We start from the raw sequence: 24,492 nt of genomic DNA, 5'->3' as shown, positions 1-24,492 counted from the left end.
CCGGGGCTGATGACTTAGGCCATTGATTTGAATATCTAATGACTATTATTTAATTATAGTTAATAATTAAGTATTGAGTTAACAATATAACACTCTCCGCCCCGGTATATATAATAAATATAGTCCACTAATCTCCTCAATTATCGACCCAATCAGTTTAGGAAATAAGTCCATTTTGAAAAAAAGAAATCAGCCCAAACATAACAACTCCCACCTGCCTGCCCAAATTCTTATAGTGAAAGTAAAAGGTCCAACAATGTATTTAATGTTCCTTTTGATTTAAATTCTTTTGTCTTGTATAAAAGTATCTTGTATCAACAATACACATTTTGATGGGCAAAGCATTTCCTTTGCAACAATCTCGATTCACATACATATAATTAGAAATCCTTCGTGTTGTGATAAATGCAGACTAAGTAATTGAGAATTGAGACGTGAATTCATAGATAAAACTATACCATCGATCATCACATAAGCATGGAAAAGGCGACGTGCGCCTAATTAGTCGACGTTTTTTAAAAATAACTAAAATTAATACGGGTGGAAAAAGACGGGTCGTCACGCGAGCTTTATAATAGACGCATGCTCTCGGATGCCCTCCCGTCCCGTTCCTGTCCCAGCCCCCTCACTTCACCTGCAATGTATGGCGCCACTCGCTGGAACGCCCCAAGTGGCGTGGCATCTCCATCCCCCATCCATTGTGTGTGCTCTTAGTTGAGCCAAAAAACAAAAATTAAATGATTTGAGTAGGTACAAAAGCACCTTAGTTTTTCCTATTAAATTATCTAAAAACTCTGTCATAGATCGACTTGGTGAAGATCACATCTAATCTATATAAGTGTGGATAATCCTCTCTCTTATAAGGTCTTTTAAGGGGTGAGTGACCTCTTATAAGTGTGGATAATCCTCTCTCTTATAAGGTCTCTTCTCTTGCCTACCCACGTGATGGAAGTCCGATGTCCTTTCCGGCCCACACGTGAGGGGGCATGTTAAATTCTGTCTGATGTCCTTTCCGGCCCACACGTGAAAGGACATGTTAAATTCTCTAACCCTCTTATAAGGGGCAAGTGGCCCATTTCTAATATTTCCCATATCATCTAAAATTGAGCCATTCTTTCCAATAAACCTATACAATTGTAAAAAATAAATCCATGACATTCAATAAAAATGTATAATACTATAATAATATTGCTTTCTCAACACACATTAAATTTGGACAGAAAATTTAATATCTAGCATGTTTATAAATATATCAATAAATTGGAGAGAGTGGGAGTACTAGAGAATAGAGATAGCTGCAGACTCATAGATTACGCTCTTATTTAATGCTTGAATTTGTTTAATTTGGTTCGACTTTGACTTGACTCAATTGAAACATTGACTTATAATTTCGGCAATCAAAATAATTTAATATTCTTTTGTTTAATTAGAGTATTATATATTTATACGTGTTGAGGTGTGTTATATTGCTAACTCACTCTTAAATGACTAACTACAGCTAAATGATAGACATTAGATTTTCAAATCAAGCGTCATGATCATTCAATTCCGAGTATCAATACAGTGAACAAAAAATGTCAATTAAGGTATTTATGTCAATTAACAACAATTAGTTATAACTGACTTTTATAAAATATCTCAATTTTAAATGCATATAACAGTCTGAAATTTTAAATTATTTTTTCACACAACATGTATCAAATAAAAGATAATTTTATAAGTATTCTAACAAGATCCCACTTGCATATGCTTCGATGTCAAAATTTGAAAAAATATTTCTTGAATTTTTGTATTTTAAATGAAACAGTTAATGTCAATATGGCTATTATAATATGTCAACATGATACATATAAAATGTCAATTCGAAATTATGTTGACATATTCAAGACGTCGTATTGATATGTTTAATGCACTATATTGACATTTTGATCTAAAATCCTAAATTTGCTAGATATTCTTATCTTTTTAAATTTAAATAATAATAAAACTAATTTACACACGGCAAATTATAGACCACTGGATTTCTAAATATCTTATGATCTCTAATTAGTTGTAGAACAATTTATATTTCATCTTTATTTTATTATCTCATAAATTACAATTAATGAAATCATCAAATTATAAATACAATTGAAACTCTATAATGACACGTCTTTCACACCCATCCACACTTATTTGGCGTTTAAGTCCAGCAAAATATGAACGAATTTTTTCTCTTTTTCTCATTCAACTTGTCAATATAATGTTTGATTCTTCTTGCGGTACGGTTGAATCATATTTATACTAATAGTTAAGATATAAATAGACAATTTTATGCAATTGCATGACTATATTGATTTGGTGTGATCAATTAATCCCAACTTAGGTATAATATTAGTATAAGATATAAATAGACAATTTTATGCAATTGCATGACTATATTGATTTGGTGTGATCAATTAATCCCGACTTAGGTATAATATTAGTATAAGATATAAATAGACAATTTTATGCAGTTGCATGACTATATTGATTTGGTGTGATCAATTAATCCCGACTTAGGTATAATATTAGTATAAGATATAAATAGACAATTTTATGCAGTTGCATGACTATATTGATTTGGTGTGATCAATTAATCCCAACTTAGGTATAATATTAGTATAAGATATAAATAGACAATTTTATGCAATTGCATGACTATATTGATTTGGTGTGATCAATTAATCCCGACTTAGGTATAATATTAGTATAAGATATAAATAGACAATTTTATGCAGTTGCATGACTATATTGATTTGGTGTGATCAATTAATCCCAACTTAGGTATAATATTAGTATAAGATATAAATAGACAATTTTATGCAATTGCATGACTATATTGATTTGGTGTGATCAATTAATCCCGACTTAGGTATAATATTAGTATAAGATATAAATAGACAATTTTATGCAATTGCATGACTATATTGATTTGGTGTGATCAATTAATCCCAACTTAGGTATAATAGTATAAGATATAAATAGACAATTTTATGCAATTGCATGACTATATTGATTTGGTGTGATCAATTAATCCCGACTTAGGTATAATATTAGTATAAGATATAAGGGTAGTGATTTAGAGACATAATGTCTCTATGACATAATGCCCCTATGTTTTTTTGACATAAGAATAATTTATATATGACCTAGTATACCCTTAGTTCAAATAAGAGGAAATTAAATTAATAGTTGTGTAGTGTAACCGTTTCATTATTGAAAGGAAAGTCAAATGAAAGCAAATTAACTATTTTAATACTGGCTTTCAATAACTTTGGGGAATTATAATTAAGTTATTTAATAATTTTCTTCAAAATTGCATAATATAAAAGTATTTGAATTGGCTTACCTCAAAATGGAGAATTTTTTATATACAATCACTAATATAAATATTAGCTTTTCGATTGAATTTACTCATTTAATAGTCAATAGCGCAATTAATTATTCTATTATTAAATAATACTTAAAATTATAAATTATAAAAATGATTAGATGCATATATATTTAAGTTCTTAGTGTTATTTGTTACTAGGATTAAAAAATTATTAAAATTATAAGTCATAAAAACGGCTACATATATGCATATACTTAATTTCTAAGTATTGTCATCCAACGAAATAGTAATAGTATTAGCATCAAATTATTGTAGTTTTATTTTTAAATAATTATTAAAATTAGTAAGTCATAAAAACGACTACTTGTATATATGCACTTCATTTCTAATTGTTATCATCCAACGAAATAGTAATAGTATTCACATCAAATTATTTTATTAGTAGTATTAAAAAATTATTAAAATTATAAGCCATAAAAACAGCTACATGTATAGATATACTTAATTTCTAAGTCTTATCATCCAACAAAATAATAATAATATTCGCATCAAATTATTGTAGTATTATTTTTAAATAATTATTAAAATTATAAGTCATAAAAACGACTACTTGTATATATGCACTTCATTTCTAATTGTTATCATCAAACGGAATAGTAATAGTCATTCTCATCAAATTATTTTATTAGTATCAAATAATTATTACAATTCTAAATCATAAAAATGATTACATGTAGTATATACTATACATACTTAATTTGTTAGTGTTATCATTCAACAAAATAGTAATAGTCATTCACATCAATTATTTTTTTTTTATAAATAATGTTTAAAATTCTAAATTGTAAAATAGTAATAGTATACATATGTTATATACTTAATTTCTACTTGTTATCCTCTAATGAAAGGATAATAGTCATTTGCATCAAATTGTTTTATTAGTAATTATTAAAATTTGAAGTCATAAAAATGACTACATACATATGCATACTCAATTTCTTAGTATTATCGTCCAGCTAAATAGTAATAGTCATTCGAATCAAATTATATTATTATTTTTAAATAATTATTAAAATTCTAAGTCATAAACGTGTATATATGCACTTAATTTCTAATTGTTATCATTCAAATGAAATAGTATAAAAAAATTGAAATTTCTTAATTGTGAAACATGACTATTAAATTTCTATAGCTAAAACACATTATTTTGACACCATGTAACAATTTAATTCTAGTATACAAATTTAAATTGTTGTTCCCTAACATTTTGTCCATTAATAAAATAAAGCATGTATAAATTTCAAATCTTCATTTTGATGCTCTATGAACTCAAGCAATTAAATTGATTTATTAATTTTATAAATATTAATTCCAGATTCAATAATGATTTGTAATAATAAAATTAAGATTGAGTATTAAATCTATTAAGTACCTATAAGTTTAGAATTTAAAAAATTTAATTGTATAATGTATTATTTAAATAAAGTTTAAATTCATTATATTAGATTTTTTTTAAAATCGTGATTGAAGTTAGAAAGAAAAATTCAAAAATTTAGCATCATTGGAGTATTTAAAATTTTGAAATTTAACTTCCTAAACAAAATAGTATAATATTAAAGTCAATGATGGAGCCGATTTAGGTTGAGAGATTGGAGATTGGAGATTGTGTGCTTAAATCAAGCCATCCATATAAATACCCTCAACTTTCCTAAATTCTTAAATATAAATAAATGTTTTTATATGCACAAGGATAGTATGGTATATGTACAAAACATTTATTTAAATAAAAATATAAAACAATCTAAAATGACTACTTTAACCTCATTATGTCTTAGACATTATGTCTCCAAAACATTTTTCAAGATATAAATAGACAATTTTATGCAGTTGCATGACTATATTGATTTGGTGTGATCAATTAATCACAACTTAGGTATAATTAGGTATAATTTTGACGAATATCTTGATAGCTATGAGTAAAATTAAATTAACTTAGGTATAATTTGGAAGAATGTCTTGATAGCTATGACTAATAAGTAGTACTCCTAAATGCCAACTTACATAAACACGATTAATTGTTCGCCTAAATAAAGTAAAGTAATTAAGTAATTGCCTAAATAAAGTAAAGTAATTAACTAATTGCCTAAATAAAGTAAAAACTACTCCCTCCAGCCCGGCTAAAATGACACATTCCTTGGTTGGCACGAGATTTTAGGAGTTATTGATTAATGTGTTTAATTGGAGAGAGAAAAGTGGGTGTAGGTATTAAGATGAAGAAAGAAAGAAAGATAAATATTTTAATAGGGATGAGAAAAAGTAGTTGGTTGTATTAATTGGAAAGAGAAAGTTTTCAAAAAAGAAAACGTGTCATCTTAGTTAGAACAAAATAAAAAGGAAAATGTCTCATCTTAAGTGGGACGGAGGGAGTAATTAAGTTTGGCAAGACATCAACAAGGGATATGGCCTAATAAATTAAACTTGGCTAGGTATAATAAAAAATCTTGAGTGTTTTATTTTTGACTAAAGTGGGTGTAGGTATTAAAATGAAGAAAGAAAGAAAGATGAATATTTTAATAGGGGTGAGAAAAAGTAGTTGGTTGTATTAATTGGAGAGAGAAAGTTTCCAAAAAAGGAAACGTGTCATCTTAGTTAAAACAAAATAAAAAGGAAAATGTGTCATCTTAAGTGGGACGAAAGGAGTAATTAAGTTTGGCAAGATATCAACAAGGGATATGACCTATTAAATTAAACTTGGCTAGGTATAATAAATAATCTTGAGTGTTTTACTTTTGACTAAAGTGGGTGTAGGTATTAAAATGAAGAAAGAAAGAAAGATGAATATTTTAATAGGGATGAGAAAAAGTAGTTGGTTGTATTAATTGGAGAGAGAAAGTTTCCAAAAAAGGAAACATTTCATCTTAGTTAGAACAAAATAAAAAGGAAAATGTGCCATCTTAAGTGGGACGGAGGGAGTAATTAAGTTTGGCAAGACATCAACAAGGGATATGACCTAATAAATTAAACTTGGCTAGGTATAATAAAAAATCTTGAGTGTTTTATTTTTGACTAAAGGTCATTTGTGGTCCTAAATATATGACGATTTTACGATTTTGATCCAAAATATTATCTTTTGAATTATTGCATCCTGAACAAATGAAACGGTTCGAATTTAGTCCATTTTGGATGGAACCATCAAATTTTTAATGGTCAACGATAATTAAGTGAATTTTAACTGGATTAACAACTTTTAATTTGAATATGAAGTAGGAGACCCCTCAATTTTCTTTTAATACTATAACCTAGCATTTGTTTATTGTTTTGTTATAAAAAGACTAAAGGCCATTTGTGGTCCTAAATATTCAAATTAAAAGTTGTTAATCTAGTCAAAATTCACTTAATTGTCGTTGACTGTTAAAAATTTGACGACTCCATCCAAAATAGACTAAATCCGGGCCGTTTTCATTTGTCCATGATGCAATAATTCAAAAGACAATATTTTGGCCTAAAATCGTAAAATCGTCATATGTTTAGGCCCACAAATGAACTTTAGTCTTTATTTTTATCACAACTTAATAAATTAAATTATGGAGTATCCCGTGTGATGTGTTTTTTTATATTTCCAAAATATGGATACTTGAATTAATTAATTTATCGTGCCTAACATAAGATATGCAATATTTAAATTGTAGGAGTAATATGGAGTAATACTTATTAATTAGTTAGTTTTTCGACTCCACTAATTTAATTTGTTGGACCCGTCATATATTAACAAGAGCTGGTTCCATTGTAACACACTATAATAAATAGCTAGAAACAGATCGAACATATACGGCAAGAAACAAAAAACACAAGGATCACGAAATGGAATCTCGTCGGTTCCGTGTTTGTGTCCTAGTCCTCTTCCTCCTCCTCCTCCCCCTCTTCCAGGCTGCCGCCCATGAGGCGACTCAGCCTCCGGCGGACTTCTTTCCCTATTACTGGTGGCATTGGCATAGGTTCCCATATTATAACCATCCTTTATTTCCTCATCTGCCACCTCCACCTCCTCCTTTAACTCCATCCTTGCCCAATACTCCACCACAGTCTTTGCCATCTCCTCCTCCCCCAACTCCATCTCCACCTGCTTCTTCGCCAGAAGGTTCTCCCTCAACTCCATCCTCGCCCAATGCTCCACCACCGTCTTCGCCACAACCTCCTCCCTCAACTCCATCTCCACCTCCTTCGCCAGAAGGTCCACCACCCTCTTCACTAGAACCTCCTCCCTCAACTCCATCATTGCCTAATGCTCCACCACCATCTTCACTAAAAACTCCTCCCTCAACTCCATCTCCACCTCCTTCTTTGCCAGAAGGTCCACCACCCTCAACTCCATCATCGCCCAATGCTCCATCACCGTCTATACTAGAACCTCATCCCTCAACTCCATCCTCGCCCAATGCTCCACCACCGTCTTCACTAGAACATCCTCCCTCAACTCCAGCTCCACCTCCTTCTTCACCAGAAGGTCCACACTCAACTCCATCCTCGCCTAATGCTCCACCACCGTCTTCGCCAGAACCTCCTTCCTCAACTCCATCTCCACCTCCTTCTTCGCCACAAGCAGCTCCCTCAACTCCATCCTCGCCAAATGCTCCACCACCGTCTTCGCCAGAACCTCCTCTGTCAACTCCATCTTCGCCAGAACCTCCATCTTCACCACCGTCTTCGCAAGAACCTCCTCCGTCAACTCCGTCTACGCCAAAACATCCTCTGTCAACTCCATCTCCACCTCCATCTTCGCCAGAAGCTCCTTCAACTCCATTTTCACCACCGTCTTCGCAAGAACCTCCTCCGTCAACTCCGTCTTCTCCAGAAGCTCCTCCATCATCAACTCCATCATTGCCCAATGCTCCACCACCGTCTTCACAAGAACCTCCTCCGTCAACTCCGTCTACGCCACAAGGTCCTCCATTTACTCGATCCTTGCCCAATGCTCCACCACCATCTTCAGAAGAACCTCCTCCGTCAACTCCGTCTACGCCACAAGGTCCTCCATTAACTCGATCCTTGCCCAATGCTCCACCACCGTCTCCGACAGAAGCTCCATCACCATCACCATCACCATCACCATCACCTAAGTCTTCTCCAAGAGAAGCTCCAACTCATCATTCACCAAGAGGTTTTCCATTCTTAAGAAACCCTTTTGCTCATGCACCTCCGTTATTCACCAACCCTTTTGCCCCCAAATCTCCATCTCCACCTCCATCCTCGCCCAATGCTCCACCACCGTCTTCGCCAGAACCTCCTCTGTCAACTCCATCTCCACCTCCATCTTCGCCAGAAGCTCCTTCTTCAACTCCATCTTCACCACCGTCTTCGCAAGAACCTTCTCCGTCAACTCCGTCTTTGCCAGAACCTCCTCTGTCAACTCCATCTCCACCTCCATCTTCGCCAGAAGCTCCTTCAACTCCATTTTCACCACCGTCTTCTTCGCAAGAACCTCCCCCGTCAACTCCGTCTTCTCCAGAAGCTCCTCCATCATCAACTCCATCATTGCCCAATGCTCCACCACCGTCTTCACAAGAACCTCCTCCGTCAACTCCGTCTACGCCACAAGGTCCTCCATTTACTCGATCCTTGCCCAATGCTCCACCACCGTCTTCACAAGAACCTCCTCCGTCAACTCCATCTACGCCACAAGGTCCTCCATTAACTCGATCCTTGCCCAATGCTCCATCACCGTCTCCGACAGAAGCTCCATCACCATCACCATCACCTAAGTCTTCTCCAAGGAAAGCTCCAACTCATCATTCACCAAGTGGTTTTCCATTCTTCAGAAACCCTTTTGCTCATGCACCTCCGTTATTCACCAACCCTTTTGCCCCCAAATCTCCATCTCCACCTCCCCCTCCACCTCCACCTCCATCTCCTCCTCCTCCTCCTCCTCCATTCTTCAGAATCCCTTTTGTTCATGCACCTCCGTTATTCACCATCACCAACCCTTTTGCCCACAGAACTCCACCTCCACCTCCACCTCCACCTCCACCTCCACCTCCTCCATCTCCTCCTCCATCTCCTCCTCCTCCGTCAAAAGCTCCTCCATTCTTCAGAATCCATTTTGGTCATGCACCTCCGTTATTCACCATCACCAACCCTTTTGCCCACAAAACTCCACCTCCACCTCCCCCTCCATCTCCTCCTCCTCCTCCAAAAGCTCCTCCATTCTTTAGAAACCCTTTTGCTCATGATACACCTCCCTCGCCACCTTCTTCATAAAAGCACAGTGAGGAACTTCTCTTCAACAGGAATAACTTGCAACCCACTTGGCTGCTTTGTTTCACTTTTTTGTGATTTCAGATTTTCTTATCATCCTACTAAAATGTTAAAATAACATTTCTCTTCTATTTCGAATAATATCGATATCGGAACATTGCAATACTCGATGTCGTTATCTTTAATTTGCTTGGTTTGGTCGTTTTAGAATTGACATAACTTTCCGATCTGACCTATTTTCTTTGAGGCATCTAGGAAATGCCAAAAGTAAAAGAAAATTACACAACATCTATTTTATTTTTGACGTGTAATCATTTTTCAAAGCGATTGGTTATCTTGCCAACGAAAACTTGCAAAACACATCTTAATGAAAAAGACCAAGCAATCATTTAAAGATTAATCTCCCATATTATTTAATACCTATTCTTCAAAATCATTATTCCAGAAAATACTCTACATACTTGTAGTAGCAACAGGAAGCGTCAAAATCAATTTGATAATAAGCTACATTTCTAAGTTTCAAAAAGTTTCATCAAAAGAAAACTAATATCTGGCAAATTTTGAAAATCAGTATCTCATTTCATATCTTCCATGAATATATTGAGTTGACACTCGACAACCATTAAATCAATGTTTGAAAATTACGAAGGATAAAATGAGGCAAATTTGACTTTTTAAGTACATTTTCATTGTCAAAAGAAGATAATCGTACTTTAGGATTGAAGCAAGCAATGCATCTCTCATCAAATTACCTCTATAAGTATACATCCACCCAAAAAATGATGAAGATGTGAAACTTGTTAAACAAACTGTTTTGATATTCCTTAAGAAATATAAAGAGCTTCATATCGAAAACAACATATCACAATTATTAAAAATTGAAATTATCTTGTTTAATTGAATCTCCCATCCACTCTATCTCATTTTTATAATTGATCATTGGTTAAGTGATAAAGTCTCATAGTATTAATAATATTTTGATCCATTCTTTGCAAAACAAAATAGTATATATAAATGATTTAGTGTACCCTAATATAATAGTCATTTGTTGTGTTATAAAAACAAAATTAAAAGACTCTAGTGAGTACAAAATGCCTTAAAATTTTCCCTTAACCATCCGAAATAGAGCCATTCTTCCCGACCATCATAAAAACCTCAATAGAAAATAAGTCCCTGACAAAACAATCATATACGGTCCGTGCCTCATGATTTTGAAGTTTACGAGCAATGCATTCTCATGTTAAGATATATATAGTAAAACAAAAAATGTACAATTCATTTATTCATAAATATTTTAATGGACCCATATAAATTTGGGTAAATATTTAATTTGATCCATTGTTTTTAGTGTTCTAACAAAATGTTCCAATCTTGGAGTGATTGAACAAAGTATCAAACATTTCAATTTCCGCTTAAAAATGTTCCTCAAAATTCAGCTACTCCGCATGTTTGGTAGAGTATATAACTCTTGTTTTTTGATAGGGTAGATAACTCATTTAGGGATTGAATTCTACCAACAACAATATCATTTTTTTCATAGAATTTCATCCCTAGATGAATTATTTACCATACTAAACATGGCCTAAGTGTTAGAAAGTGAGACGACTTTGAGAGAGGGAGCCTGAAGTGGCTTAGGCGTTCGATGCGAGGGAGAAGAAGAAAGGATTTATGGAAAGCCACATAAATTCCGTAACTGCAACTTTGGCGGGGGCACGTCAAAATTCGATGGAAGGAATTTTTTGGGAGACATTTTTTGAAGCAGAAATAGAAACATACCTCTATAAAATTGTCTTAAAGTAGGAATATTTATGTGAAAATTAAAAAAAGGATGTAGCAAAATTGAATATTTACCATGTAAATGGCTAGAATCTAGATGTGATTTGAAAAAGGATGCAATTGGAACTGATAATAGTGTTCAAAACACAATTGGTACATATTTTAGAATATCTAATCTGGTTCACACAATATATCAAGTTTAGTTAATTAACTCTAATAATACTACGATACTACACGATTATAATATCACGAGTAGTATTTCAAGTGTCGATCCACAAGGAGGTAGAAGATTGTTTAAAACTTAAAAACTTAAAAAGATGTAACATAAAGATTTGATTTTTGGTTTTAAAAGATTTGGACAAACAAAAATAAAAAATTAACTATTGCAGGATTTCTCAAACGGAAAAGCATGTCACTCCAAGTTGCTTATTAGACTTGAATCGTTCTACACCTATCAAAAGCACATATTTTATTCATCAACCTAATCGCGTACACTGAACATGCTTGCAAGGTATAGTTCACAGTTAGCTGAACACTTATTTCATGAACTAATTTTCAAAGATATTAAATTCCCGCGGAAGTACGGGAATAAAAGATCTTTTACTCTATAAACTTACCTAATCCATTGTCAAATTATCCTTTGAACAATTCAAATTCAATAGCACATCAACTGATTTAGTCTATCCAAGTCGATATTAAAGAGTCGATAAACAAGGATTAAACATCTATAACGATAGAGGTCTCTAAAGTGATAGATTCTCACATTAAACACATCAACGATATCAAAACGTGGATTCAAAGGTGTAGATACATTCAAACAAGCCTAAATTACAACTTGGAGCAACATTGAGAGTTTAGCCAAAACACAATGAAAACCATAGGAAGCATGCTCTCGTTGAGTGGAACGGAGATTCGCAGATGGTTCGTCGGAATGTTGGCCGAAATTTCTTCTTCCTCTTCTTCCTCCTCTCTTTCTCTATTTTCCCTCTCTATTTTCGTGTTTGAGAATGTCCCGATTGAATCCTCAAAAACTGCCCCCCAAATCCTATTTAAAAACTGAATTTTGGCAGTTGGCGACAACTCATCCGACCGGGTGAATTAAGCGCTAAACTCACCCGACCGGGTAAGTGGTTTTGGGGGCTTACTGGACTCCTAATGCTTTGGAAAATGTCATACGACCGGGTGACTTGTCAGCAGTGTATAAAACGCCTCCTAACTTGTTTCCAGCTACTCCCTCCGTCCGCGAATAGGAGTCCCGTTTTTCATTTTAGTCCATCCGCGAATAGGAGTCCCGGTTCACTTTTACCATAAATGGTAATAGGGTCCCACCTTCCACTAACTCATTCCACTCACATTTCATTTAAAAGTAATATATACAAGTGGGACCCCCGTTCCACTAACTTTTTTCCACCCACTTTTATTAACATTTCTTAAAACCCGTGGCGCCATGAAATGAGACTCCTAATGGCGAACGGAGGAAGTACATTTTTACCGTCCATTCCACTTCTTACACCAAAAAACACACTTTTTGCAAGCATCATATCACATAAATCAAGTAAAGCTATGAGAATAAAGATAAACTATTTGATTCACATCAATAATCCTTTAAATCTAAAAATTCAAAATGTAAATAAACTTACTTAACAATCCTTTAAATCTAAAAATGCAAAATGTAAATAAACTTACTTATAGGGTGCATCTTGTTAATTACCACGATATCCCATTTGAATCTCTAAATTTTGAATTTGAACTTATTGCTTTGAACTCTTACCAGTATATTTCCTACTCGAAATCGTATGCATATATTGGCAAGCTGATTTGATGAGCTCCCAAAACCCCCAAATTTGTAGTTCAAATCAACCTAACCATAATATGCTTCTGTTGGTTTTCTTTGATTTAAATGTGGTACAAAGACTTTTCTTTGATTTAACTATGGTATAAAGATACACTAACCGGGCGTAATACAACCCAAATGAAGAATGAAGATAAAAGTACAATAAACTGAATTGAATTAACAAAACAATAATCGAAACAGTAAACTGTAAATAAGTTGTAAGCCGAGTCGAGGAGTCCTCTTTCCGCAAGACGAGATACGCCCCAGTAGTGCTCTCGGATTGGCGTTTTGTGCCCAAAGATAAAACGACTTCGTCTAGTTCGTTGCAGCACCGCAGATGGAACAAGCTCCGACGAACTGGATGATGGCGAGGGCAGAGCTTCGACGGAAGACTATGCAGAGAGAGGGAGAGAGCTATGCAAAATGATATGTAATATGGTTGTGTAGGGAATGCAACGGATGCATGTCTATTTATAGGCCAAGTACACTCATTGGGCATTGATGGAGTCAACGGTCATTATGTGTGCCACGATGGTTTGACTGTAAACGTCAGGGGTTACAAGTCGTTACGGGAGCTAGAGGAGACCGATGCATCTGGACACGCTACACGACGGGGTTCATCGTGAACCTTTTGTCACTCGCTATGCATTGGGGTCTATCGTGGACCGTTTGGGACCCGCTATATGTCGGGGCCCGTCGTGGACCTTTTGACACATGGAACCCGGCAGACAGGGCATGGGTCACGGGACACGGTGCACTGAGCACGAGTCACAAGACATGGTGCACGGAGCGTGCCTCACGGCTCGCGGTGAGGCATCATGAGCGTGTGAACTCTACCGCTCATCTTAGTCTACGATAATTATTACAAGTAATAATTCATCTTATTAAATACATGTTTAATAAGAATATCTCCACCAATGTGGGATAATTAACTCTTTTAATTAATCCCTTGGTTTTATCTCATAGCTCATTTATAGCTCACAATTGTGACAAACTTTAATTTATAATTTCTAACTCACCGGGAATCGATTTAGAGAAAATGAATATACCACGGTCATCTACTCCATTGTCGCTATTGCATTTAATTTTACAAAATTAAATGTCTCGTCATATTTATTATTGGTCAAAGTCCATTGACCAAACACGATTCCAACATGTTCCTTCTCACTCAACACCCTATTCCAGCAAGAAGTTGTGCTCTTTTACTACATTCTCGACTAAAAGGGAGACTATAACGAGCTTCATCAATATGTGATTGTTGGAATTGGTAAATCGTGTGATTTGGATGTTCGATTTCGATGGCGACTTCGGGTTCATCTCGGAACTTCAGTAATCTACAATTCTACATGAAACCTAATCCGAAATATTTGCTATTCATAAATTTTCAGTTGCAAAACAGCTCAAATCACATCTTGACAACATGTGAGGAAGATGAACTGAGAAAGAAGATGAAGAATCAGAACTAACATTTTTTTATTATTATTTTTGTAAAAATGAAAAATTCTAATCTAAACCCCTAATCCGGTCAAAATCGATTAAACATCTGTTGACTATTAATTTTAAACTGCGCCGGCCAAAAAGGACTAAATCCAGCCTGTTTTCAAATGTGTTGCACGGAATAATTCAAAACGTAATGTTAAAGACCAAAATCATAAAATTGTCATATGTTTAGAACCACATTTGGCACTTACTCATAATAAACTATAATCCATTCGTCCCAAAATAGAGACATTTAGAGTGATACAAGTTTTAATGCATAATTGGTAAAGTAAGAGAGATAAAAAGAAAAAAATTATTGGGATATTTTAGTGGAGAATGAGGCCCCAGCTCATTAGAGAGAAAGAAATTACCAAAAATTGAAATTAATAAACTTTTTTTATGTGACATACTTCAAAATAGAAAGAGTCTTTATTTTTATGTCACGGATGGAGTAGTACAAATTATACGTAAAAATAATTTGAAGATGAGGTACTTACTGTTTGCGGAGCTTAAAACTTACAAACATTTTAAAATCTTATTCTGGCAAAACACTTTTGAAATACGTATATAAGATAAGCCAAATAGCATAGCCCCGTGTCGAACATGGACATGGACGGAACTAGAAATTGAAATGAGCCGGTGCTGAAAATTAATGACAAATACGGCAAAACACGCGATGCTCCTAAAATCTCAGGTAGCGACTAGCCTTCTCTAATAGTATTAGTGGTCCGCAATGGTGTATATAGAATTTTCGATTTGAGAATCCGAAGAAAATATTGTTATATACACAAACAATGATATCTTGATACCATAAAAGTTCGCAAATTGAGTTGTTATAATATTAATTTAATATAAATATGGTACTTCATCTATTTGAGATTACTTATCTCACTTTTGACTAATTTTATGTAGAGTATTAATTTTGCAATAAAATATAAATGGAATGTGAATTTTATTTATCAAAATTAGTAAAAGATAAATGAATATGCATCAGCAAGAGACCGGAAATGAAAATATGACATGACTAATTATGGAAAAAAACTAATAAATAATTTGATTGATATAGTAGTATATTATTACACAAATAAAATAATAAAACTTTAAATAGTACTATACAATTTAATTCTTAAAACGTTTTTAAAGATAGAAGAACATCAGTATATTTCTAATATACTCCTAAACTATTATTAGTGAATTAAACGCACTCAAGCAGGAAAAATTAAGTCAAAATCTTCTTTATTACTACTCATTTTTTCACCATTAAAATTATACTTTTGGATTGAAAATATATTAATGTAAATATATTGGATTTAATTTAACTAATTGAAATATTTGTTGCTAAAATAAAACCAATTTATTATTGCCTAGAAAACTGAGACAAATTATGTTCGAATTTAAATTTTTACTATTTTCCTATTCCCACAAAACAATAAATGGAGATAAATGTGGACTCTATTACCAAGGTCATAATCATATTTCTCTCTCCTCTCTTTCTCCATCATCTTCTTTCTTCAATTCTTTTCATCACTGTAAAAAAGAAAAGCATAACAATATTATAAGCGAATCTAGGAGGGTGGCACCGGCCAACCCCCCGTTGAAGCGGCTGCTTGGCCTAGGCTATCTCTGTCCCTGAACATGGAGGCGTTAAGGGTCCCTGATGCTCATATCGGATGCTTCACGATTAAGGTTTTCATAAATAATGGTTGTAGGAGAAATTAGGGTTTTGAGAGAAGAATGATAAGTAGTACTCCCTCCGTTCCATAGTAGTGGGGTCATTTTTCCATTTCGGGACGCTCCATTATAGTAGAGTCATTTCCCTATTTAGCAAAAAGTAACACATTTTTCCTCACTTACTTTATTCTCTCATTCCTACTTTATTATCTATTCACTTAATAAATTTAATATCTATTTCTTAATCTCTGTGGCCAAAAGAAGTGACTCTAATACTATGAAACAGAGGGAGTATATCATTTTATTTCTTGAATTATGTTGCGGTTTGACTCTCTAATGCAATTCGGGAAAGAACCGACAAAGAAAACCTGCATTGGAGCTTATAATTTTGCTCGACTCGATTAAACTCAAAACACAAATTACACCAATAAAAAATAATTGCACACGGTATTGGAGATGACGAGATGTTACGATATGGCATCTCTTGTACCCTGGGGGAGAAGGACATGCCAAATCATGGTTCATTGTCATCATCCCTATTTGGCCCATCATCGTCCCCCTTTGGCCCATCATCATTTTCTCTTGGTCCATCATCATCCCCCTTTCGTTCACCATCGTCCCCCTTTGGTCCATCATCATCTCCCCCTGGTCCATCATCGTCCCCATTTGGCCTATCATCGTCCCCCTTTGGTCCATCATCGTGTCCTTTTAGTCATTCACCGTCCTCCTTTGGTCCATCATCATTTCCTCTTGGTCCATCATCCCCCCCTTTCGTTCATCATCGTCCCCCTTTGGTCCATCATCATCTCCTCTTGGTCCATCATCATCCCCTTTTGGCCCATCAGTGTCTCCTTTTGGTACATCTTCGTCCCCCTTTGGCCCATCATCATTTCCTCTTAGTCCATCATCACCCCCCTTTCGTTCATCATCGTTCCCCTTTGGTCCATCATCATCTTCTCTTGGCCCATCATCGTCCCCCTTTGGTCCATCACTATCTTCTCTTGGTCCATCATCGTCCCCCTTTGATCCATCATCATCCCTTTTTGGCCCATCATCATCCTCTTTTGGCCCATCATCCTTCCCATTCCCATTCAGTAGGACCGCCATGGTTGGGTTTTGGTCATCGGAGTTGCCCTGGAAGAAGATCGTTTGTCTAGTCTCCTTGAAATGTCTGAGCCTTGCTTTTAAATATGTGAAAATAGTGAAAAAGATAATGAAAACTACCTTGATTTTGATGGATGTCATATCCTTATTTAATAAGGTAAATGAAGATTGTGTTTAATTTGCAAGTGAGTTTTTTTATGAAGATTGTGTTTAATTTGCAAGTGAGTTTTTTTATATGATTTAGTTCTAATTTTTCCTTTGTCAAGATGTATATATAGTGCTAAGGTTCAAATAACCGAGTCAGACCAAGAAGAGAAAAAGAGGGAGCAAGTTCAAACTCATGAACTAGCAGTTGGAAGTTAGGCAGTTACATTTTCTGTTGCTATGCCTTTTTTCTTTTCTTGTTGTTAGCCATGTGAGGCAGTTAGAGTAGAGGAGTATATAGTGTAATCTCAGTTTCTTGAATAAGATCTCTCACACATTTCCCTAAAAAACTCTCTCAAACTTTCATCATCTTCTTCTTTTTTCTTACTTCATACTTTTTCAAATCATAACAATTTGGCGCCGTCTGTGGGAATTCACCGGAGAAGAGATCAATTGCAGAAATGGCAGCACGGTTGGAGGCTGAGAAATTCACCGGAAGTTATAACTTCGGTCTTTGGCGATTAAAGATCAAAGCACTGCTTATCCAGCAAGGATTATCTGCAGCGTTGGAAGAAAAGGAGGATGATCAGAAGGCCGAAGAGGTGCTCGATGAAAAGGCGAAGGCCAAGCTAGTTGAGATCTACGCTAAGGAGCATAGCGTGGTGATTTTGTGCCTTTGTGATAAGGTACTAAGGGAAGTTTCAAAGGAAACTACAACAGCTGGGATCTTGGCCAAATTAGAGAGTCTGTACATGACAAAATATCTAGATAATCAGTTGTGTATGAAGCAGAGGTTGTACTCGTATAGGTTTTTGGAAGAAAGAGGAATCGAGGAGTAGCTAGAGGAGTTTAACAAATCTGTGGATGATCTTGAGAACATTGATGTTCAGATCAATGATGAAGACAAGGCCATTATGCTACTAAACGCTCTGTCTAAAAATTATGATCACCTAAGAGATGCAATGGTGTACGGGAGGGAAAAGACCATCACCTTCACTGAGTTTCAATCAGCTCTACGGGCAAAAGAGTTACAAAAGGGATCTGCAAAACCTCAAGAGGCAGTCCCTGAAAGTCTTCATGTTAAGAAATTCAAGAAGGGAAAATTCAAGAAAAAGGCTGATGATGGAAAGGCTTCTACATCAGATCAGAGGGAGACCAGGTCGTGCCATTAGTTATAAAAGCCTAGGCATATCAAGAAAGACTGCTATGCATGGAAGAGAAAGCAAGCTGAAGGCAATTCTCATCCAACCTCTGATTGTGTTGAAGAATGTGATGCACCAGAAATATTGAATGTGATGGAGAGTGGTTTGAATGGTATGTGGATTATGGATTCTGGTTGTAGTTTTCATATGTGCCCCAATAGATATTGGTTTCATGACTTAATATGCCACTAGGTCAGTTTTGTTAGGCAATAACCATGTATGCAATGTGAGGGGGATTGGTACTGTAAAGCTTAAAATGCATGATGGATCTATTAAGTTGTTGAGTGAAGTCCGGTATATTCCAGAGATTAAAAGGAATCTAGTTTCACTGGTGTTACTGGAGGTAAAAGACTTTACATTCATCTCTACCGGTGGGAAAATGGAAGTCAAGAAAGGGCATCATACTGTAATGGTTGCTGAAAGGAGGAACAACTTGTACTACCTGCTAGTAGAAGCAATCACTGGTGATTCAAACTCTGCTATGATTGATGATTTGAAGCTACGACGTGATAGGCTTGGGCATCCTGCAGAAGGTAGTATCAAAGAACTTGTGAAGTCATCCCAGGAGATGCTGCATTAAAGCTTGATCCATGTGAACACTGTGTGCTTGGAAAAGCTAAGAGAACTCCATTCCCTACAGGTACTCACTACTCTGACTCTCCTCTAGAATATGCTCACTTAGACTTATGGGGCCCTACACCAGTAAATACTCTTGGTGGGGGAATGTACTACATGACTATTATTGATGATTATAGTAGGAAAGTCTAGGTTTATATCCTAAAAGAGAAATCAGAAGCTTTTCAGATGTTCAAATATTGGTGTAATGAAGTTGAGTCTGAAAAGGGTACTAAATTTAGGTGCTTAAGAACTGATAATGGGCTAGAGTACTTGTCCAAGGAGTTTGATATGTTCTGCAAGAAAAATGGGATAAGAAGGCATAGAACAGTCCCAGGCATTCCACAACAAAATGGAGTTGCAGAGTGCATGAATAGAACAATCATGGAACAAGTAAGGTGTATGCTATTTGCCTCTGGTTTGAGCAAGAAATTCTGGGAGGAGGCAGTTTCTACAGCAGCATATTTGATAAATAAATGCCCATCTACAAGCTTGAAAGGTGATACACCTGACTTTAGGTGGTATAGAGATCATGGTGACTATTCTAAAGTCAAACTTTTGGGTGCAAGTGTTTTGCACATGTCAAGCAAGGTAAGCTAGAAGTTCGGGCTCTTAAATGTGTTATGTTGGGATATCACAAAGGAGTTAAGGGCTATAGGCTTTGGTGTGTTGAAGAGGGGAAGCAGAAAGTAGTTATCAGCAAGGATGTAACAAGTCTTTCGACACGCTCGACTCTAATGTTGAGTGACTAGACCCAGGAGTAAGCAAGTGTGCACATATGAGAATTAATGCAAGGCTCGTCCAGACACAACGTTCTTCAAATCCACTGGATCACCGGGTCCAGGAACTCTAGAGAACTACAGTGTTTTTGTCGTTGGACACACTCGACTCCTCTTCAAAAATAAATCCCTCAACCCGGATACTATGAATTAGTATAGGGAAGTGGGGTCGATCCCACAGAGATGGATTCGCAAAGTAGTGCTAAGAGACTATGGAAACAAATGGCTGCTGCCACGCAAGAAGGGTTGAGATTTTAACTACCACTAGATCTAGGCAAGAATTGCAAACGCTAAACCTAGGACACAACAAACTTACTGGAATCAGACATCAATACCGAAGACGCAATTACTTCCTAGACTGAGTAAACGACTACCTAATCTAGCTAAACAGAAAGCAACTAACAGTGAGGACCATATTTCCAGAAATGGCAAGTACGGTAAAAAGCTGCAGACAGCCAACTCATACAATTTCCTAACAAGCTCAGACGCGCAAATGCAGAAAACAGAGCATACTCCTGGATTCGAACAGAATATAGAAATTTGGATGCCGGAAACTTGCTACGAATCAGAGATACACCAGATCTACGTAAACTAGGCGAAATGAAATGAAAACACGTAAGCGCGGCATAAAATTAAACCAACAAAGCTCAGATTCACGTTGAACGCTTAATCCGCTCCGGATCCAAGCCATCCGAACTCAGTACCCGGCAAAATCAACTCCATAACTCCGATTCTCGCAGATCTACTCCAATCACCTCCAAATTCCAACAATCACAGACACAACCCACAGCATTAACAAGTTAGTACTCCGATCCATCCACAAACAAACTCCATTCTTCCAGATCTTACCATTAACCTGCAGTAATCCAGAAAATAACCACAAAGCAAAAACCACTCCAACAATCCAACTTCAGAATTCAAGAAAACAAATTCAATCCGCAGAAATCATCACGACCAACGTAAGCGAAAACGAAAATTGCATAAAAGTAGAAATATCCAGAGAATCAAGAGGTCCGAGCTTCGAACAGCGAAGCTCGGTGAATTCAACAGAAATGAAAGCGGAAAATGAATTGTTTCTTCGCCCTCAAAAAGGACGGTGTTACAACCAGGTCGAGAGTGTATGAAAGCTAGAGGTGCATTCCCTAATGTGCCATGAATTTCCCACCAAAAGAACCCAAGAGTGTGAAAGGAATGGACTAAGCTCAGGCTGTTAGCAAGGTCTCCAACCGAGAAGATCCCTCCAGCGCTGCATGCTTCTGCCTTTTATAGATGCGGACATAACCTTCTAGAGTCTTCGTAGAAATCTCCATTCTACCCTTCAACTCTGAGGCTTCCTCCGTCGAGCAATTTTCTGCATAATGTCCACTTATTCGCCTTCTTCCTAGGTCCACGCAACTGTCTCCCTCATATGCTGGACCTGGCGAACAATCTTCACACACCTGGCTTAAAACGTGCGTTAGACCCAGAAATCTCACGAATTAAAGCCCTAGACCTATGCATGAAATTAGCCTTATCAAACTGCTCACACTTAAACCATGCTTGTCCTCAAGTATGAAAGACAAGAAAAGAAATAAGGCGAATTTCAATGCACGGTTCCCAAATATGACTCTAAAAACAAGATTTTCACAAAAAAACAACCTAGACCTAGACGACTAGCAGACTCAAAAGAAAACATCACAAAAACAAACATAACAGAAAAGCATGAACTAATTTCAATTTTTAGGCCACCGTCCCCACAAGCTTAAGTTCAATCCGATCGTCTACAGTCTACAAATCTTCCCCCTTCCCTCTTCTACCTAAGCGGCCCGTCAGTTTGTCAAGATAGCCTATTGATACCCCAGCTGTTAGGTTCGCTCGATCACTCATTACTCACCAGGGATGTTAGGATCAAAGACGCTCCAGAGTTAAAGTTATACCACCGATGCGTTGGGTTATGAGAGTTTCTCCTTTTTATCATCTCCCCTCTTTTGCTGGGTCAGGCAATTCCTAACCTCTGCCCTCAGATAATTAATCTTCTTTTCTTTTATTATTTTTTCCCTGGACTTCGTCCAGCTTATACCTCCTCTTTTTTCCTTTTTACTTTTCTCCTTCCCTGGACTTCGTCCAGCTTATACCTTCTTTTCCTGGACTTCGTCCAGCTTATACCTTCATAACCCATTTTTCTCTTTTATACTCTACTCCCTAAGCATCAAGTGGTTGCCCATATTTTCAAGTTAGCTCAAAGTGTTTAGGTTTATAACTCACTTTATAGTAGGGCTTTACATCTAGGTTATCTAAGACATCCTCTATCGTCCTCACTTCATCCAAACCGCTTTTAGTTTATTAAGGAAAAAGGGTATCAAAGTTGACGTGTATCCTATCTTCAATTGCTCTTACTAAGGGAATTTTTCTGCCTTATTGTATCCACTAGCTCATGCAACACATAACATACAGACAAAACTAAAAAAAACTCTAAGACTCACATTCACATACAACACCTATTCCCTCCCCCTCCCACTTCACGCAAGCTTGTCCCCAAGCTATCTTAGTGAAGGGGGGAAAATAGGGAAGCACAAACATATAAAACAGAACACAGAACAACAGACATCATGCTAACACAACAAACTTCTCACACTTAGACCGTACACCGGGCTAAGTGGGAGAAAGCACAACAACCAAAACCAAACATGCAAAACAGCCCAACCCCTTCTCACACTTAGTCCAGAAATTGGGCTAAGTGTGGGAAGTAGCAACATATATGTACAGATCAAGCATGCAGGCACAGAAAATTAAAACAGAAAGCAAAAAAAAATGAAAAGTAAAAGTTACTTGGGTAGGGTGGAACTAATTCGGGGTCTGGCCCCCTCGGGAGCCAGACTTGGGCGGCACGGCATGTTGGGTCACCTTAGCTTTCTTTCTTGCCGGTGATTCCGGCGTCTCTTTCTTCTCGTCAGTCTGTCCGGGTACGGTCTTCTTCAAGGTAATGGGTCTAGTAGCAGACGGCGTGATTAGAGGCTTGGTGACTTGTGGCTGCTTCCGGATAGATAGACTTCCTGGACTTGGCGCCTTAGGTCCGCCACTGGGTCCAGGAAGTGACTTGGGTGCGTCTGGGAATTTCTCCCGCAGCCACTTCATCATTGTCATCATCAACGCAACACCCTCCGTCATCTGCTCAGTACGTCTGGACGACGTCACTACTAGATCAGAAATGCACCCCTTGAGGGCCACAAATTCCTCCCTTACCTTCCTAACTTCCATTCTCATTTCTTCCATCCCTGTTCGTACTCCGGCAACTTCCTCCCTGACCTTCTCAACCTCAAGGCTCTCCTTTCTTTTACCCCGCAGGGCTATGATCTCTTCCCTCATCATCTTTATTTCCGACCTCATCCATCCAATTTCCTTCCTCACTTCTTCTACTTCTATCCTGGCTCCTGCCTCCATGTTTGCAGCATCCTTTGCCTCCACTATTTCAGGCTCCTGCTTCGTTTGCGCCTCCGACTGACCAACCTTGTAAAAGCACACGTCCCTTCCCTGTGTAATGAGCAGCCCCTTATTGAAGAAGTAGTCCACGTTGAACACCTCCGGAGATAGACACATCTTTACTTCTCTGCAGGACTTGTGGATTTTCATAATAACGTTGCGCTGCAGGTAAGCCCCTAGAAGGTGGCATGTGTAAAGATGTCGAGAAGGGTTTGCTGTCACTTGATGGCAGGCTTGGGCTAACGCTGCAGGTAAGCCCCTAGAAGCTGCAGTTTCCTCTCTTCCTCGCAAGATTCGGGTCTCATGTTTATCTCTTTGACCGCCCAATATGCTCGGTGTTCTACTCCCACGGGCAAGTGACACATTTTGCCGAACACAAGCCTATATGGTGACATCCCAATAGACGTCTTGTATGCCGTCCGGTAAGCCCATAGTGCATCTCCAAGCCTCTTACTCCAGTCTTTCCTAGACGGATTAACCGTCTTTTCCAGTATCGCCTTTATCTCTCTGTTGGATATTTCCGCTTGGCCGTTAGATTGAGGATGATAAGGTGTAGACAGTCTGTGGTGGACGCCATACTTTCTCATCAAAGCTTCAATAGTCCGGTTGCGGAAATGCGTCCCATTGTCAGATATTATAGCTCTGGGCACTCCGTACCGATTGAAGATATTAGCTCTAAGAAACTTCGATACCTCCTTAGATTCGCAAGATGTGGTCGCCTTGGCTTCTATCCATTTCGAAACATAATCCACTGCCACTAGTATGTATGTATTCCCGTATGAAGATGGAAATGGACCCATGAAGTCCATTCCCCAAACATCG

The 24,492-nt window shown here is 36.8% G+C and overlaps 3 protein-coding genes across 3 annotated transcripts; 1 reads left to right on the top strand and 2 right to left on the bottom strand.

Annotated features, from left to right (window-relative positions):
- Nucleotides 1-7,764: 7,764 nt before the first annotated feature.
- LOC121784099 (glycine-rich cell wall structural protein 1-like) lies at nucleotides 7,765-9,557 on the bottom strand. The gene is made up of 3 exons (XM_042182277.1): nucleotides 9,488-9,557; nucleotides 8,550-9,116; nucleotides 7,765-8,474 (listed from the first exon to the last, which is right to left on the bottom strand). Exons 1-3 carry the CDS (start codon nucleotides 9,555-9,557, stop codon nucleotides 7,765-7,767), a joined length of 1,347 nt encoding a protein of 448 aa, XP_042038211.1.
- Nucleotides 9,558-17,075: 7,518 nt separating this feature from the next.
- LOC121784098 (prostatic spermine-binding protein-like) lies at nucleotides 17,076-17,474 on the bottom strand. The gene has a single exon (XM_042182276.1). The coding sequence runs from the start codon at nucleotides 17,472-17,474 to the stop codon at nucleotides 17,076-17,078; it is 399 nt and encodes a 132-aa protein (XP_042038210.1).
- A 602-nt stretch (nucleotides 17,475-18,076) lies between these two features.
- Nucleotides 18,077-20,032, top strand: LOC121784097. The gene is made up of 5 exons (XM_042182275.1): nucleotides 18,077-18,301; nucleotides 18,506-18,774; nucleotides 19,010-19,350; nucleotides 19,458-19,542; nucleotides 19,675-20,032. Exons 1-5 carry the CDS (start codon nucleotides 18,077-18,079, stop codon nucleotides 20,030-20,032), a joined length of 1,278 nt encoding a protein of 425 aa, XP_042038209.1.
- The last annotated feature ends 4,460 nt before the right edge of the window (nucleotides 20,033-24,492 follow it).

This window comes from Salvia splendens, chromosome 21 (genome assembly GCF_004379255.2).
Source record: "Salvia splendens isolate huo1 chromosome 21, SspV2, whole genome shotgun sequence".
In the NCBI taxonomy this organism is placed as follows: Eukaryota; Viridiplantae; Streptophyta; class Magnoliopsida; order Lamiales; family Lamiaceae; genus Salvia; species Salvia splendens.
This window is presented reverse-complemented; position numbering and strand designations above follow the sequence as displayed.